The sequence below is a fragment of the Carcharhinus amblyrhynchos genome, chromosome 19 (genome assembly GCF_965287045.1).
Source record: "Carcharhinus amblyrhynchos chromosome 19, sCarAmb.v2.hapA, whole genome shotgun sequence".
Lineage (NCBI taxonomy): Eukaryota > Metazoa > Chordata > Chondrichthyes > Carcharhiniformes > Carcharhinidae > Carcharhinus > Carcharhinus amblyrhynchos.
In genome coordinates, this window is record NC_137342.1 from 41,549,386 (window position 1) to 41,567,687 (window position 18,302).

General features: G+C 46.1%; 1 protein-coding gene across 1 annotated transcript in view; it reads left to right on the forward strand.

Moving 5' to 3' along the window:
- Positions 1-2,251: 2,251 nt before the first annotated feature.
- Positions 2,252-18,302, forward strand: part of podxl (podocalyxin-like) — a 53,705-nt gene continuing 37,654 nt past the window's right edge. The window contains exons 1-3 of the mRNA XM_080207900.1: positions 2,252-2,567; positions 3,951-4,300; positions 14,161-14,226. Of these exons, the coding sequence (XP_080064026.1) occupies positions 2,324-2,567; positions 3,951-4,300; positions 14,161-14,226 (660 nt within the window). The 5' untranslated portion in view covers positions 2,252-2,323. The remainder of the gene's footprint in view (positions 2,568-3,950; positions 4,301-14,160; positions 14,227-18,302) is intronic.

An 18,302-nucleotide genomic window follows, 5' to 3' on the forward strand; every position in this document is an offset into this window, starting at 1 on the left:
AGAGTCGGTGGATGTGGTCTTTCTTGATTTTCAGAAGGCATTTGACAAGGTGCCTCACAAGAGGTTATTACAGAAGGTCAGGGGGCATGGAGTTGGGGGTAGGGTGTTAGCGTGGATAGAGGATTGGTTGTCAAATAGGAGGCAGAGAGTGGGGGTTAATGGGTGCTATTCGGATTGGCGGATGGTGACTAGTGGAGTGCCCCAGGGGTCGGTGCTGGGGCCTCAGCTATTTACCATTTATATAGATGATCTGGAGGAGGGAACCGAGTGTATGGTGTCGAAATTTGCTGATGACACCAAGATTGGTGGAACGGCAAATTGTGCGGAGGGTGTGGAGAGTCTGCAGAAGGATCTAGATAGGCTGGGCGAATGGGCCAGGAACTGGCAAATGGAATTTAATGTTGGCAAATGTGAGGTTGTCCACTTTGGTAGGAATAATGGCAGGAAGGACTATTACTTACATGGCGAAAAACTGCAGCAGGCGGCGGTGCAGAGGGACCTTGGGGTCCTTGTGCATGAGTCGCAAAAACCCAGCCTACAGGTGCAGCAGGTGGTCAGGAAGGCGAATGGGATGCTGGCCTTCATAGCGAGGGGGATTGAATATAAAAGTAGGGAGGTCTTGCTGCAGCTATATAGGGCACTGGTGAGGCCGCAGCTGGAGTACTGTGTGCAGTTTTGGTCGGCGCACTTACGCAAGGATATTTTGGCCTTGGAGGGAGTGCAGAGGAGGTTTACTAGGCTGATACCAGAGTTGAGGGGGTTGAGCTATGAGAGGCTGGATAACTAGGCTTGTACTCGTTAGAGTTTAGGAGAATGAGGGGATATCTCATTGAGACATATAAGATGATGAATGGGATGGATAGGATAGAGGTGGAGAGGCTCTTCGCGCTCAGAAAGGACAGTAGGACTAGAGGGCACAGCCTCAAGATAAAGGGGGGGCGGTTTAGAACGGAGTTGAGGAGGAACTTCTTCACTCAAAGGGTGGTGAATCTCTGGAATTCTCTGCGCGTTGAAGTGGTGGAGGCTGCCTCGCTAAATATTTTTAAGACGCGGGTTGATAGGTTTTTGATAGGCAAGGGGATTAAGGGTTATGGGGAGAGGGCGGGAATGTGGAACTGAGACAGGACAGATCAGCCATGATCTTATTGAATGGCGGGGCAGGCTCGAGGGGCTAGATGGCCTACTCCTGCTCCTATTTCTTATGTTCTTATAAGATGTTGAGAGGTATAGATTGGGTGGATTCTCAGAGGCTATTTCCCAGGGCTGAGGACACAGGTTTAAGGTGCTGGGGAGTAGGTACAGAGGAGATGTCAGGGGTAAGTTTTTCACTCAGAGGATGGTGGGTGAGTGGAATCGGCTGCCATTGGTGGTGGTGGAGGCAAACTTGTTGGGGTCTTTTAAGAGACTTCTGGATGAGTATGTGGGATTTAATGGGATTGAGGATTATAGATAGGCCGAGTAGGTAGGGATATGATCAGCGCAACTTGTGGGCCATAGGGCTCGTTTGTGCTGTAGTTTTCTATGTTCTGTGCATTAACGTAAAGTGAGAAGTATTGTTTCTTGTGCACTATATAGTCAAAACATTCCATTCATAGAGAAGGAAACAAGAGAGTGCAGCACGTAGTGTTACAGTCATAGCTTGGGTGTGGAGAAAGATCAACTTAGTGCAAGGTAGGTCCACTCAGCAGTCTGACAGCAGCAGGAAAGAAGATGTTCTTGAGTCGGTTGGTACTTGAGCTCAGACTTTTGTATCTTTTTTCCGACAGAACGTGGAAGACAGAATGTCTGGGATGCATGGGGTCCTTAATTATGCTGGCTGCTTTGCCAAGGCAGCGGGAAGTATAGATAGAGTCAATGGATGGGAGGCTGGTTTGCGTGATGGATTGGGCTACATTCATGACCTTTTGTAGTTCCTTGCGGCCTTGGTCCAGAACAAATGTGCAAAACCTTCCAATAGGGCGAAGTCTTTCAGGGAGCACTTTTCAAAACTGAGATTGATTATTCTTTTTTAGGAAATGGTATTAAGGGTGATTGGGCCAAGATAGATAGTTGATAAGATACAGATCAGTCAACATCTATTGAATAGTGCAGCACCTAGTCAATCACCTCTACCTGTTTCTACATTAACTTGACTCTCATTACTTCAACAGGTTCCTGGTTACCTACCATTTCAAACTCCATGGCTGCAACATCACCAACACCTACGAGTAGCACGAACCAAACGACACATGGCACTGTCTCACCCAAAACAGAAGAAAATCCTTTAAAACCTGGCAATTCATCAGAAACAACTGCAAGCCCAACAATAACTTCTAGTCTTAACATGACGACAAACACCGCCTCTGATACAACTGAGATACCCTCAACAGTCAAGGCCAGTTCCAGTGCAACTCCAAATGTGACTAGTTCAACAATACGAGATAGCACAACAGTGATAGCCCCAGCTCCGGATACAATCACTACTGTTCAACCTACATCTACCACGTTATCAACTGCTCTCCAAGGTATAAGCAGTACCCCTACAACATTACGCACCACTCTGGCCTCTTCAGATCCTCCAGTGCCTGGTAAGGAGAATGTGCCGCTCATTGACTCCTGCAACATGGAAAGAAGCCATTCAGCTTCATCCTATTCTGTTAATCCTACCTCCCCTGCTCTTCCTCCAAAGCTCTGCAAAAATGTTCCTTTTCAAATACATAGACTCCCTACAGTGCAGGAAAAGGCCATTTGGCCCATCGAGCTTCCACCAACCATGATCCCACCTCGGCCCTATCCCCGTAACCCCATGTACTTGAGCTGCTGTAGTCCCCCTGACACTTAACAGTCAATTTAGCACGGCCAATCTGCTTAACCTGCACAACTTTGGAGTGTGGAAGGAAACTGGAGCACCCGGAGGAAACCCACTCAGACATGGGGAGAATGTGCAGACTCCGCATAATCACCCGAGGCCAGAATTGAACCCGGGTGCCTGACTCTGTGAGGCAGTAAGTGCTAACCACTGTGCCACCGTGTCACCCTGATGCCTGAATGTTATTACTGAATCTGCCTCCAGCCCCTATTCAGGCCAGAAATTCTGATTCATAACATCTCGCCACATCAAAAGAAAATTTTCTTCCTCTTCCCTTTAGTTTTTATGCAAAGTAATTAATCTGTTTGCCTACATGCCAGATGATGAAGACATTCTCTCCTTATTGACTGTATCAAAACCCTCCGAAATGTTAGACACTACACCATGGTCATTGCGCCACAGGGGGTGGAAGAGGCAGTATTTTGACAGAATGAAGTCTCAGCCTTGACCTCATTCCCAGGGACACAAAGTACGGTGGCACAGTGGTTAGCACTGCTGTCTCACAGCGCCTGGAACCCAGGTTTGATTCCAGCCTCGGGTGAATGCATGGATTCTATAATTGATTCTATATCAAATGCAAAATTTGCTGTGGTGCAGGGCTCAGCAAACTTGCGTGGACCGCAATCTCACCCAGGCTCTATCCCCATAACCCCACATATTTGCCCTGCTAATCCTCCTGACACTAATTTGGCATGGCCAATCAACCTAATCCACACATCTTTCGGACTGTGGGAGGAAACCGGAGCACCCGGAGAAAACCCATGGAGACACAAGGAGAACATGCGGACTCTGCACAGTCACCCAAGGCTGGAATTGAGCCCGGGTCCCTGGCTCTTTGGCCTATTGTGCCTGCACCGGCACGTGTGAAACCCCTGACCTCCCGCCTAACCTCATTTACCAGCCCTTGGCCCATAGCCTTGAATGTTATGACGTGCCAAGTGCTCACTCTCCCCTTGATAGATGCACCCAACAGTGCAAAGCTTCATGCCTTGAGTGCCAGTTTGTAGATATTACCTTAATATTGAATCATTTTCCCCAATGCCAGTTAAAGTCACAGATGTATCGGGCACATTAAGATTTATAAAATTCAATGTTGTTACAGAGCCAGATCTTACCACCAAGGCAAAGGAATCTGAAACCATCCAAACGACACCAGGAACCTCTAGCCAGGTTACATCAGAATCAACACCGACTGTTGGGATAGTCAATTCAACCTACCTCAACAGCAGCTCTTCAAACGTCGCGGCAACTGGAGCAACAACAAGTGGCCTTCAGCCCAACCCAACAACACTGCAAACCGCATCAACTGAAACAACCTCCAGAAACGAAACGGCGGTCGAAGGAGCGGAACAAGATCAAACCAGAGGGACACAGGAAAGCACAAAGACTGAACCAATAACGAGACATCCCGCGTCACCGGCAAATATACCAGAGCCACGTATACAATCAGAGGTAAAACGAAACAGCGCTCTCCGCGCTGACAGTGAGTCCCCACCCTTCCTGTAATGCTTCTCTTCACTCTGGGCGTTATGTTTTCCCGTCAGCGTGGGCCTGTCGGAACCACCCTGAGATTTTCCTGCTCATTTCACCGTTTGCTGATTTGTGCGGTCAAAACAAGACTGATGAATAATCGCCAAAGGCCCCAATCCATTGGTTTCCTCCCACAGTCCAGAGGTGTGTGGGTTAGGTGGATTGGGCATGCTAAATTGCCCTTTAGTGTCGGGGGAGACTAGCAGGGTAAATATGTGGGGTTACAGGGATAGGGTTGGGGTGGGATTGTAGTCAGTGCAGGCTCGATAGGCCGAATGACCTCCTTCTGCACTGCAGGAATTCCGTCATTCCTGTGATTTCATCCATGTCCCCGTATAACAGAACACCAAGCCTAATGTGGCATTGATTGATGACATCATAGAATCCCTACAGTGCAAAAGGAGGCTATTCGGCCTTTCGAGTCTGTACCGACCACAATCCTACCCAGGCTCTATTCCCATAACCCCACGCTAATCCCCCTGACACTTGGGCCAATTGATCATGGCCAATCAACCTAAACTGCACATCTTTGGCCTGTGGGAGGAAACCGAAACATCCCGAGGAAACCCACGCAGACATGGGGATAACATGCAAACTCCACTCAGACAGTGACCCGAGGCCAGAATTGAACTTGGGTCCCCGGCGCTGTGAAGCAGCAGTGCTCAGCACTGTGCCACCATGCTGCCCATAAGGCAGCTCAGGCTATCTGGTACGAGAAATAGAACAAAGCCACTTTTAACACAGGTTTAAAGCATATTTCTGGGGAACAGCCAGTGGACCTCCACTAGACAAGATCCACAATTGACACAGGGCAGTGTCTGAAACACAGTCTCCCACTCATTCAACTTCACAAGCACACAATTCAGGAAAGAAAGTGGACTTAAAAATAAATCGTTGCCTTTCTTGAAATCAAATTGCATGATGGAAACCCTAAACTTTGCACCCAAATTTCCTGACAAACCTTTCCTGAATACCATGAGGATTAAGTGAAGCTTTAGTGTAGTTATGCTGTCACATGAGCCCTGACTATGATTTACTTCATTGCCCCACCCAGATACAAATATTTTACCATCTCTCCACGCCTTCTTTCATAGAATCCCGACACTGCAGCAGGAGGCTATTTGGCCCATGAAGTCTGCACCGACACACCACCTTATCCAGTCCCTATCCCCGTAACCCCACTCATTACCATGTTCGCTCCCATAACCTACACACCTTCGGACATTAAGGGGCAATTTAGCACGGCACCTAACCAGCGCATCGTGACGACTGTGGGAGGAAACCAGAGCATCTGGAGCGAGCACACATAGACACAGGGAGAATGTGCAAACTCGACAAGGACAGTGACCCAAGCTGGGAGTTGAACCAGGTCCTCAGCACTGTGAGGCAGCAATGCTAACCACTGTGCCATCAGTGTTTCTTTGCTAATGACTCTTAGCATTTTTCAATCTTTATAAAATGACTACTTCATTGCTTTCAGAAGATCCACGTTGGGATCAAAAGCAAAAGAACAGATCACCTAGTGGCCACCATGAGAATAAACAGTATACAATATTTTACCTTAATTTTTATTTTAATTTAATGGTCAGATCAACTGTAATATGAATTATGCGTTACACAACAAAGTGAGATCTCAAGTTTTCCTGCATGTGCTGTGGTGAGTGTTGCAATTGTGTCAACCGTGAGCCCACATGTATACTGAGTCCAGTGAGGACAAGGAGATGAAACTCTGTACGTCCAGAGGCACAAAATATTGAGTGTCGCCAGCACTCTACCCCAGGCTGGAATGGGGGCAGGGGGGCACCTCATGACATTGAATGCTCAGGAGACCCAATACAGGGCGACACGGTGGCACAGTGATTAGCGCTGCTGCCTCACAGCACTAAGGACTCGCGTTCAATTCCAGCCTCGGTCACCTGTCTGTGAGGAGTTTGCACATTCTCCCCATGTCTGCGTGGGTTTCCTCTGGGTACTCTGGTTTCCTCCCACAGTCCAAAGATGTGCAGGTTTGGTGGATTGGCCATGCTAAATTGACCTTAGTGTCGAGGGGATTAGCTAGGACAAATACATGGGGTTATGGGAATAGAATCTGGGTGGGATTGTGGTCGGTGCAGACTCGATAGCTGAGTGATTAGCACTGCTGCCTCATGGTGCCAAGGACCCAGGTTCAATTCCAGCCTCGAGTGACCATGTGCGTGGAGTTCGCACATTCTCCCTGTGTCCGCGTGACTTTCTGAAAGAGCTAAAGGCAAAATATTGCGGCTACTGGAACCTACAACTGAAAATGTTGGAAAATTGTAGCAAGTCTGACAGCATCTGTAGAGAAGGAATACAGCCAACATTTCAAGCCTGGATGACCCTTCTCTGACAAAGGGTCATCCTGACTCGAAATATTGACTCTATTCTCACTCCCTGGTAAGCATTGATTGTTTAGACGTAATTCCCTGCCCTTTCCAGAGACTTTGCAAAATACTTATTCTTAAAACATTAAAAGGATTCACCTTAAGATTTTGTATCTGAATGCTTGGAGCTTTTGAAACAAAATGGATGAATTAGTTGCACAGGTAGATGTAAAGGGGTATGATATAGTTGGCATTACAGAGACGTGGCTCCAAGGTGAACAAGGATGGGAGCTAAGTAAACGTTGAGGGCTATTCAGGGTTTAGGAAGGACAGGTGGAAAGGAAAAGGAGGTGGAGCTGCATTGTTGATTAAAGATGATATTGAGGAAAAATATCGGTATTGGTGTGAATCTGTATGGGTCGAGTTAAGAAACAGCAAGGGGCAAAAAAACATTGGGGATGGTATACAGACACCAAACTGTAGCGGTAATGTTGGGAAAAGCATTAGGCAGGAAATCAGAGAATATCTGTGATTATGGGCAACTTTAATCTGCATATAGATTGGGAGAGTCAAATTAGTCACAGTACAATAGAGGAGGAATTTCTGGAGTGCTTACAGGAGGGTTTTCTAGAGCAATACGTTGAGGAACCAACAAGGGACCAGGCCATCTTGGACTGGGTGTTGTGCAATGAGAGAGGATTCGTTGGCAGTCTAGTTGTGAGAGAACCCTTGGGGACAAGTGACCGTAATATAGTGGATTTTTTTTTGTCAAGGTGGATTATAATGTAGTTGATTCTGAGACCAGGGTCCTGAACCTCAATGAAGGTAACTATGATGATATGAAGCAAGAATTGGCCATGATGGACTGGGAAACATTACTGAAAGGAAAGGCAGACAATGACAGGCATTTAAAGCATGAAAAGGTGAACTCCAGAAGTTGTTTATTCCCATTTGGCGTAAGAGTGAGAAGGGAATTGTGGCCAAACTATAGCTTAAAGGGAAATGAGAGATCGTATCAGATTCAAGGAAGATGCATACAAAATTACAAGAAAAAAACAAAAGGCCTGAGGATTGGGAGCAATTTAAAAGTCAGCAAAGGAGGACCAAGGATTGATTAAGAAGTGAAATATAGAATTTCTATGAATATTTAAAGAGAAAAAGGGTTGACAAAAACAAATGTAGGCCTCTTACATTCAGAAACAGGAGAATTCATAACAGGGAATAAAGAAATGGGTGAGGAATTAATTTGTATTTTGCTTCAGTCATCAGAAAGGAAGACATGAATAATGTATCAGAAGTGCTGAGAGAAACGTGTTTTAGTGAGGAGCTGAAGGAAATCACCATTTGTAGAGAAATAGTTTTGGGGAATTGATGGAATTGGGAGGCTGGGGGTGGATAGATCACCATGTCCTGATAATCTTCATCCCAGAGTACTTAAGGAAGTGGCCCTGGAAACAGTAGATCCATTGGTGGTTATTTTCCAAAATTCTTTGGACTCCGGAATAATTCCTACAGATTAGAGGATAGCTAATGTAAGCCCGCTATTCAAAAAGAGAGAAAACAGGGAACTATAGATCAGTAGCCTAACATCAGTACTGGGGAAGCTATTAAGTCTATTATCAAGGGTTTCATAACTTGGCATTTGGAAGGCAGTAGTATAATCAGACAGAGTCAGCATGGATTTACAAAAGGGAAATCATGCTTGACAAATCTATTGGAATTTTTTGAGGATGTAACTAGTAGCGTTAATCGAGGAGAACCAGTGGATGTGGTTTATTTAGACTTTCAGAAGACTCTGAGACAAGGGCTCACAGAACAGACTAGTCTGTAAAATTAAAGGACATGGGATTACAGGCAATGTCTTGAGATGAATAGAGAGCTATTCGCAGGTAGGAAGCAAAGAGTTGGCATAAATGGGTCTTTTTCTGACTGGCAGTAAGTGGCTAGTGGGGTTCCGCAAGGATCTGTTCACATTATATATTAATGATTTGGAAGAGGGAAGTACCTCCAAATCTGCAGATGATACAAAGTTAAATGGGAGGGTGAGCTGTGAGGACGATATAGAGATGTTTCACCATAATTTGGACACACTGAGTGTGTGGGCATCTGCATGGCAGATGTAGTATAATGTGGATAAATGTGAGGTTATACACTTTAATAGCAATAATAGGAAGACATCATTACTTGAATGGGTGTCAATTGAGGGAGGTGGATATTCAACAAGACCTTGGAGTCCTTGTGCACCAATCACTGAAAGTAAGCGTGCAGGTACAGTAGGCGGTAAAGAAGGCAAATGGTATGTTGGCCTTCATAACAGGAGGATTTGAGTATAGGGATAGGGATGTTTTGCTGCAATTGTATAGGGCATTGGTGAGGCCACACCTGGAGTATTGTGTGCAATTTTGGCGTCCTTATCTGAGGAAGGCTGTCTTTGCTATAGAGACAGTACAACGAAAGTTTACCAGGCTGATTCCTGGAGTGGCAGGTCTGTCATATGAGAAGAGACTAAGTTAGTTAGGATAATATTCACTTGAGTTTAGAAGAGTGAGGGGATCTCATAGAAACTTATAAACTTCTAACAGGGCTAGACAGAGTAGATTCAGAAAGAATGTTCCCGATGGGGTAGTCCAGAACTAGTTTGAGGATGAGTAAAGCTTATCGAGCTGAGGTGAGGAGACATTTCTTCACCCAGAGGGTGGTGAATGTGTGGAATTCACTGCCACAGAATGTTTGGTTTGATTTATTATTTTCACATATACAGTGAAAAGTATTGTTTCTTGCGCGCTATACAAACAAAGCATACTGTTCATAGAGAAGGAAACGAGAGAAGATGATAAAGAAGGGTAGGAGAAACTATGAAGCTGGGCTTGCGCTTAATATAAAAAAGGATAGCAAGAGTTTTTATAAATATATAAAAAGGAAGAGGCTGGCTAGAGTGAACGTTGGTCCCTTAGAGGATGAGAAGGGGGACTTAGTGGTAGGGGATGGGGATATGGCGGAGGTCTTGAATAACTTTTTTGTTTCTGTCTTCACGGAGGAGGACGTGAATAATTTGCCGGGTGTTAGAGATGGAAAGCTGGTAGGACTGGAGGGTCTTAATGACATTACTGTTACTAGAGAGGAGGTGCTCGACAGACTGGAGGGACTGATTGTGGACAAGTCGCCAGGACTGGATGGAATGCATCCGAGGGTTCTGAAAGAAATGGCGGAGGTGATAGTGGATGCCTTGCTGGTTATTTTCCAGACGTCACTGGATTCTGGGGAAGTGCCGGAAGATTGGAAAGCGGCTAATGTTACGCCATTGTTTGAGAAGGGTGGCAGGCAAAAGGCAGGGAATTATAGGCCGGTTAGTTTAATGTCTGTTGTAGGTAAAATGTTAGAATCCGTCATCAAGGAGGAAATAGCGAGGCATCTTGAGAGGAATTGCTTGATAGAGCAGACGCAGCACGGTTTCGATAAAGGGAAGTCGTGTCTGACAAATTTACTGGAGTTCTATGAGGATGTGTCTAGGGCGGTGGATAGAGGAGAGCCGGTGGATGTGGTCTTTCTGGATTTTCAGAAGGTGTTTGACAAGGTACCTCACAGGAGGTTATTGCAGAAGGTCAGGGGACAGGGAGTTGGGGGTAGGGTGTTAGCGTGGATAGAGGATTGGTTGTCAAATAGGAGGCAGAGAGTGGGGGTCAATGGGTGCTATTCGGATTGGCGGATGGTGACTAGTGGAGTGCCTCTGGGGTCGGTGCTGGGGCCTCAGCTATTTACCATTTATATAGATGATCTGGAGGAGGGAACCGAGTGTAGGGTGTCGAAATTTGCTGATGACACCAAGATTGGAGGAAAGGCAAATTGTGCGGAGGGTGTGGAGAGTCTACAGAAGGATCTAGATAGGCTGGGCGAATGGGCCAGGAAATGGCAAATGGAGTTTAATGTTGGTAAGTGCGAGGTGGTCCACTTTGGTAGGAAGGATTATCACTTACGTGGCAAAAAACTGCAGCAGGCGACAGTGCAGAGGGACCTTGGGGTCCTTGTGCATGAGTCGCAAAAACCCAGCCTACAGGTGCAGCAGGTGGTCAGGAAGGCGAATGGGATGCTGGCCTTCATAGCGAGGGGGATTGAATGTAAAAGTAGGGAGGTCTTGCTGCGGCTGTATAGGGCATTGGTGAGGCCGCAGCTGGAGTACTGTGTGCAGTTTTGGGCGCCGTACTTACGCAAGGATATTTTGGCCTTGGAGGGAGTGCTGAGGAGGTTTACTAGGCTGATGCCGGAGTTGAGGGGGTTGAGCTATGAGGAGAGGCTGAATAAACTAGGCTTGTACTCGTTAGAGTTTAGAAGAATGAGGGGAGATCTCATTGAGACGTATAAGATGATGAATGGGATGGATAGGATAGAGGTGGAGAGACTCTTCCCGCTCAGAAAGGATAATAGGACTAGGGGGCACAGCCTCAAGATAAAGGGGGGGCGGTTTAGAACGGAGTTGAGGAGGAACTTCTTCACTCAAAGGGTGGTGAATCTCTGGAATTCTCTGCCCATTGAAGTGGTGGAGGCTACCTCGCTAAATATTTTTAAGACGCGGGTTGATGGGTTTTTGATAAGAGAGGGGATTAAGGGTTACGGGGAGAGGGCGGGAATGTGGAACTGAGCCACGACAGATCAGCCATGATCTTATTGAATGGCGGGGCAGGCTCGAAGGGCTAGATGGCCTACTCCTGCTCCTATTTCTTATGTTCTTATGTTCTTATGAGAGTGTGCAGAATGTAGCATTGCAGTCATAGTTAGGGTGTAGAGAAAGATCAACTTAATGTGAAGTAGGTCCATTCAAAGGTCTGATGGCAGCAGGGAAGAACGTAGTTGAGACAAAAAGTTGTCTGACTTCAAGAAGAAATTAGATAAAGCTCTTGAGGCTAAAGGATCAAGGGATACGGGAGGAAGGCAGGATCAGTATATTGAATTTGATGATCAGCCATGATCAAAATGAATGGCAGAGCAGGCTTGAAGGGCCAAATGGCCTACTCCTGCTCCTAGTTTCTATGCTCCTACATTTCAAAAACAATTATCCACCTCCCTTTTGAATGGAGGGGGGTGGTGGAAGAAGAAAGGTTTTGGTTTACTTTTTCATTTATCTGTCTAGCCTTGTTCCCAGGCTCCCAGCAGTGCTGACCGGCCTCTGATAGGCAGCATTGACTGACTGGGTCGAGATTTGTCTCCTCAGGAATAATATCACGTGGTGGAGTTTGGTGGGTGGGCGAGGTTGGGGCTGGTTGGGGAAGAGAGGGTTTAAGAATAACGGGAAATGTGAACAATTTACAAGAATGGTGTGTCGGCAGACTCCTGGGATTGGGCGGGCCTGATGCAATCTTTCTCACAAAGTCAAAACAGTTGCAGCAAATGGGCAGGAACCCTTGCTGTTTCTGCTGCCTCTCCCTAACAGTCGTAGTATTTCCTGCTGCTGATCCGACTCAAACCAAATATTAAGTTCACTGCTGCCCAGACCAGTGTATTTACCCACTCTGCTTTATTCTGTCGTCTATAGCATATTTGGGCAGGCAATGGCCTCGTGGTATTATCGCCACACTATTAATCCAGAAACTCAGCTAAAATTCTGGGGATCTAGATGCAGGGCAGCACAGTGACACAGTAGTTAGCACTGCTGCCTCACAGCACTAGGGACCCAGGTTCAATTCCAGCCGTGGGTTACCATCTGTGTGGAGTTTGCACACTCACCCTGTGTCTTCATGGGTTTCCTCTCAATGCTCCAGTTTCTTCCTACAGTCTAAATTGTGTGGGTGAGGTTGATTAGCCGTGCTAAATTGCCCCTTAGTGTCAGGGGTTCAGCAGGGTAAATATGTGGGATTGCGGGAGGAGGACCTGGGTGGGTTTGCGCTCAACACAGACTCGATGGGCTGAATGGTTTCCTTCTGCACTGTAGGGATTCAATGATTCTATTCTACTTTATTTTCGAGAAACCTTAATTCCTGTACTTATCACTCTTTTAGGTGATCCTTATGTATTATGTCTAACTTTACAATGAAAATTCCCTCTGTAAAGTCATCATGTTGCAGTTACACACTCCCACCAGGAGTGGCAGTGCATTGCCTCGGGTTCACATCTCCTGAATCCTTGTTGTATTCCGCAGAAACAGCTCTTCCCCCAACCCCTGTTCCTCCAAATCCTAAATTTCTACAAGTTTTGTTGTTTAACCATAAATAAAATACAAAAGCAAAACATCACTATTATGACTTTGAAATGGAGACTGAATTAGGTCCATCTGTCCCATTCCAATTATTCCATGCCATTGAATCCTGCTTCACCTGAAGACTATCACGTTGTTGGCTTCTGACTTGCTGGCCTGGAATTTCATCTTGGAGATGGGTAAGGGGAGTCAGGTAAATGCCCATCCACCCTGAAAGAAAGTGCCCTGAAAGGTAGGATTTTCATTGCTCAAAGCCAGATGGGAGCTGGAGCCAGGAAGAAGTGCAGAGGCAGCCACAGAAACTGCCGGATGTGGAGGCAGGCTGTTTATAAGGCCCGCTTTGGTACTGTGGGTGTTTGTCAGAAAAAGTATACATAATAAAGTTTGCTTAAGAACTCAGATAGTTATTAAGTTATAAGAATATCTGCTCTCCAGAGAAAAGATGGTTTGATTGCCAGCTCAGGTTCTCTAATCTCAGCTATCAATTTCACAATGTTTGTTGACATATGTTAAGCAGTTTCAAGGGTTTGTGCTTTCAGGTTTTTTGAAACTTGAAAGGACCTAAATGATACTTTTATTAGCTTGTGCTCTAGATTTCTTTTCAAGCACAGGAGAAAGTTATCAAAGGATTACATTTTTTCAAAGCTTTTTATTACAGATCTTACTATACGCCATGGTGAAGCTCATTTGTTCTAGAAGGTGTACAATGGGTGATTGAGCATGGAGATGCCAGTGTAGCATGGGGGTTGGTGGAAGGGTGGAGTGTGACGTGGTGACATAGGGAGTGGGTGAAATGGCACACCTTAGCGTAGGGGTCATGAGTGGCCTGAGCACATGGGTGGGTGGCATACCTTGGCATGGGAGAGAATGGCATGAGGGGGATCTTACCATTGAACTTACCATTAAAAGCTCCCCTCATGCACACCAGGGTTCACGACTCCTCTGGGAGGCCATCAACCACAGCTCTTCAAAACCTAGCCTGGCTCCATAAAAATTGCAGTGGAGTAGGAGACACCAATCTTGGCAATAGTGCCAGCCAGGTGAAGAGCACCAGTTGCGTTCTTTTGACTATATCACCCTTTGAAAGCACCCCCGAAAATTAGACAGTCCAGGAATGGGGTGTGAATCCTGGAATCAAGATCCACTCCCCATTTTTAAAGGGTCTCTAAGTCAACCTGACCTGGTGAAAATCCAGGCTATTGGAGATTGATTGCTTTTCTTTAATTTTTGAACAAAATTATTGTGTTTTCCAGGTCAAGTGTATGGCTGAATCCGAGCAGCACACCATCTCCCTGACACTGAAGGATTACACCAACTGTGTAGGTAACTCTGTATACAGTTCCTATAGGAGGAATTGCTAAATGACAAATATTTACAGTATATCTAGCCCTATCCTTGCAGCCACATAATACAATGACAGAGAAGTGTTGACTAATTGGAATGATCGATCTCTATCCATTTGGTTACAATTAAGACAGCCCTAGTATGAGGATAGCCCCCAGTGGTGGAGAACTTTGGAAACATTGGTCCAATATCACCAGTTAGGTGGAATTATCTTCAGATCTGCTCATCGTAGTGGTTGCTGAGATCAATGGGATGAAAATGAGCCAGTTCAGCAGTGGGTTAAGTGGGTATGTCGCTGATCTAGTAATCCAGAGGCCCCAGCTATCAGTTTGGGAACACAGGTTCAAATCCCACCATGGTAACTGGTGAATTTAAATTCATTTAAAAAATAGTAAAATATAAAGGCAGTTTCAATAATGGTGACCATAAAACTATTGTCAATTGTTGTAAGAACCCATCTGGTACACAATGTTCTTTTAGGGAACGAAATCCACTATCCTTACCTGGTCTGGCTTACGTGTGGCACAGTGGTTAGCACTGCTGCCTCACAGCATCAGGGACTCAGGTTCAATTCTGGCCTCGGGTCACTGTCTGTGTGGTGTTTGCATGTTCCCCCTGTGTCTGCATGGGTTTCCTCCGGGTGCTTCGGTTTCCTCCCACGCTCCAAAGATGTGCGGGTTAGGTTGATTGGCCATGCTAAATTGCACGTTAGTGTCAAGGGGATTAGCAGGGTAAAAGCGTGGGGTTGTGTGGGTGGAGCCTAGGTGGGATTGTTGTCAGTGCAGGCTTGATGGGCCGAATGGCCTCCTATTGCACTGTAGGAATTCTATGATCGCATGCCCCCTAGATTTCAACTCTGAGAAAAAGATTCTGACTGTCAACCATATCTATGCCTCTCATAATTTTATAGACTTCTATTAGATCTCCCTCACTCCACCGCTCCAGAGAAAGCAACCCTGTTTGTCCAATTTGTCCAGCCTCTCCTTACACCCTGAGGTGTGTATTCTTCCACGCTTGCACAGGGTTATGTTGTTCCCACCCCTGGTCCATGTCTAAAACAAAAGCAAAATGCTGCAGATGCTGGAAATCTGAAATAAAAACTGAAGGAGTTAGAAAAGCTCAGCAGGTCCAGCAGCATCTGTGAAGAGGAACTTAGCTAAAGCCTTGGGTCCCGATGACGCTTGCTAGGAGCTAAAAAGAGATGGAGATGTGAGGTTTTGTTTTAAATTCTTTTGTGGGACATGTGTTGCTGGTTGGCCAGCATTTATTGTCCATCCCTAGTTGAGAGTCAACCACATTGCTGTGGCTCTGGAGTCACATGTAGGCCAGACCAGGCAGATTTCCTTCCCTAAAAGACATTAGTAAATCAGAAGGGTTTTTCCAACAATTGGCAATGGTTTCCTGGTCATCATTGGATTCTTAATTCCAGACTTTTTATTGAATTCAAATTCCACCATCTGCCGTGACAGGATTCGAGCATTAGCTGAGTTTCTGGATTAACAGTCTAGCAATAATACCACTAGAACATTGCCTCCCCCCATGCTTTAATACTATCAAACGTGGTGAAAGAGAGATCCCATCAGAGAGGCAAGCGGAATAAGGTAGGCAACCCTGGAGGAGGTGGGGGGGGAGGCCGTTAGTTAATCACTAAAATAAAAGCAAAATATTGCGGATGCTGGAAAACTTGGATTTCCATTCCCTCGATCCAAAGATGGGCGGGTTAGGTGGATTGGCCACGCTAAAGTGCTCCTAGTATCGGGAGGGTAAATGTGTGGGGTTACATGAATAGGACCTGGGTGGGATTATGGTTGGTGCAGACACGATGGGCCAAATGGCCGCCTCCGGCACTGTAGGGATTCTATTTCTACGATTCTAAGTTCTTAGCCCAGCCACTAGATGGAGTGAACCACTTCGGAGAGAAAAAGATGTTTGCTTTGCCAGCCTGCGTAGTGTCTGAGCCCTGCTGGATTCAGACTGATCGTGGCCAAGCAGGGTAGAGGCTTCATGTTAACCTGGGAAATTGCAGTTCCGTCCTCACCCCTGGCTGCAATAGAATGTGTGATGAGGTTTGACCTGAGGACACGGAGGGGGCGGAGGAGGGGAGAATCACACCCTCTGGTATTGTGGATGAATACTGAATCTGAACTGTTTTGCCGCAGCTCTGAGGCAGCATAGCAACTCGCAGTGAATTAGGAGCTCTAGTCGCAGGGTGAAAGGTCATGCTGAGGTCAAAGATTAACCGAGGTGGAATTTTGATCCCTGGTACAGGTTCCAGTGTGGTACAGGTTGTATCAGGTATGATCCATCAGAGCTTGCAGGAGTCCCCATTGCGGCATCCACAGTTGTTGTGAGTTCCACTGGTGACCTTTAGGGCAAAGGGTCACTTGGATGCCAATTAAGAGAAGGGATGATGTAATTCAAGTGAAAAAGTACCTGATAAAACGGACCTGATCACAGTGCTCATTAGCATCCTAGTGCCTCTGGTTTGTATCTCACACACAGGGTAAAGTTTGGATAGTCCCAGAATTGAATTATTTACCAATCACACAGGAAACTATTGCTATGTGTATGCGCTTAATCGGAAAACTTCAAACCCCCTGCTTCTGGAGCAATTTTTTTCAAGGTTTTAATGTTCAATATCTCTGGCAATTTCATACAAACTAGCAGCAGGAGGGGGCCATTCAGCCCTTCGAGCCTGCTCCGCCATTCATCTTGGTAATGGCAGATTATCGAATTCAATATCCTAGCACTCCTGCCTCACAGCGCCAGGGTTTGATTACTGATGATTATTGGGTCATTGTCAGTGTGGAGTCTGCACTTTCTGCCCATGTCTGCGTGGGTTTCCTCAGGGTGCTCCGGTTCCCTCCCACATCCCGAAATACGTGCTGGTTAGCTGCATTGGCCGTGCTAAATTCTCCCTCAATGTACCCGAACAGGCACCGGTGTGCGGCAACTCAGGGATTTCCACAGTAACTTCATTGCAGTGTCAATGTGAACCTATTTGTGACTAATAAATAAACCTTAAAACTTTTGATTTCCCCCCCTTCCCCCACCCCCATATCCCTTGATCCCTTTGACCCCCAAGTGCTACATCTAATTTCTTCTTGAAATCAGATGTTTTGACTTCAACTACATTCTGTGGTAGTGAATTCCACATGAGTAATTCTAGTTAGAAACACTAGCAGGGCACCTCCAATGTTGGAACACATTGTAATGTCAGCCACTGTTAGCGTTTTGCGCCAATCATAAGAATATAAGAAATAGGAGCAGGAGTAGGCCATCTAGCCCTTCGAGCCTGCCCTGCCATTCAATAAGATCACGGCTGATCTGAAGTGGATCAGTTCCACTTTCCTGCTTTCTCCCCATAACCCTTAATTCCCTTGTCTATCAGAAACCTGTCTACCCGTGACTTAAATATATTCAGTGAGGCAGCCTCCACCACTTCAACGGGCAGAGAATTCCAGAGATTCACCACCCTTTGAGTGAAGAAGTTCCTCCTCAACTCTGTTCTAAACCGCACCCCCCGCCCCCTTATTTTGAGGCTGTGCCCTCTAGTTCTGCTATCCTTTTCTAGGCGGGAAGAATCTCTCTACCTCTACCTCTACCCTATCTATCCCCTTCATTATCTTATACATCTCTATAAGATCCCCCCTCAGCCTTCTAAACTCCAACAAGTACAGACCCAGTCCATTCAATCTCTCCTCATAGGCTAACCCCCTCATCTCCGGTATCAGCCTAGTGAATCTTCTCTGCACTCCCTCCAAGGCCAATATATCCTTCCGCAAATGCGGCGACCAAAACTGCACACAGTACTCCAGTTGCAGCCTCACCAGTACCCTGTACAGTTGCAGCAAGACCTCCCTACTTTTATATTCTATCCCCCTCGCTATAAAAGCCAACATTCCATTTGCCAATCATAAGACGTTAACTGTGTTCCGTCCAGTTTTCTTCCTGCCTATCATTGACATTTACAGCAAGGTTTCCGCTTTAAGGAAACAAAGATCTCTCATTCTAGGGATCAGACACTGGAACTACACCATTGCAGCAAGTA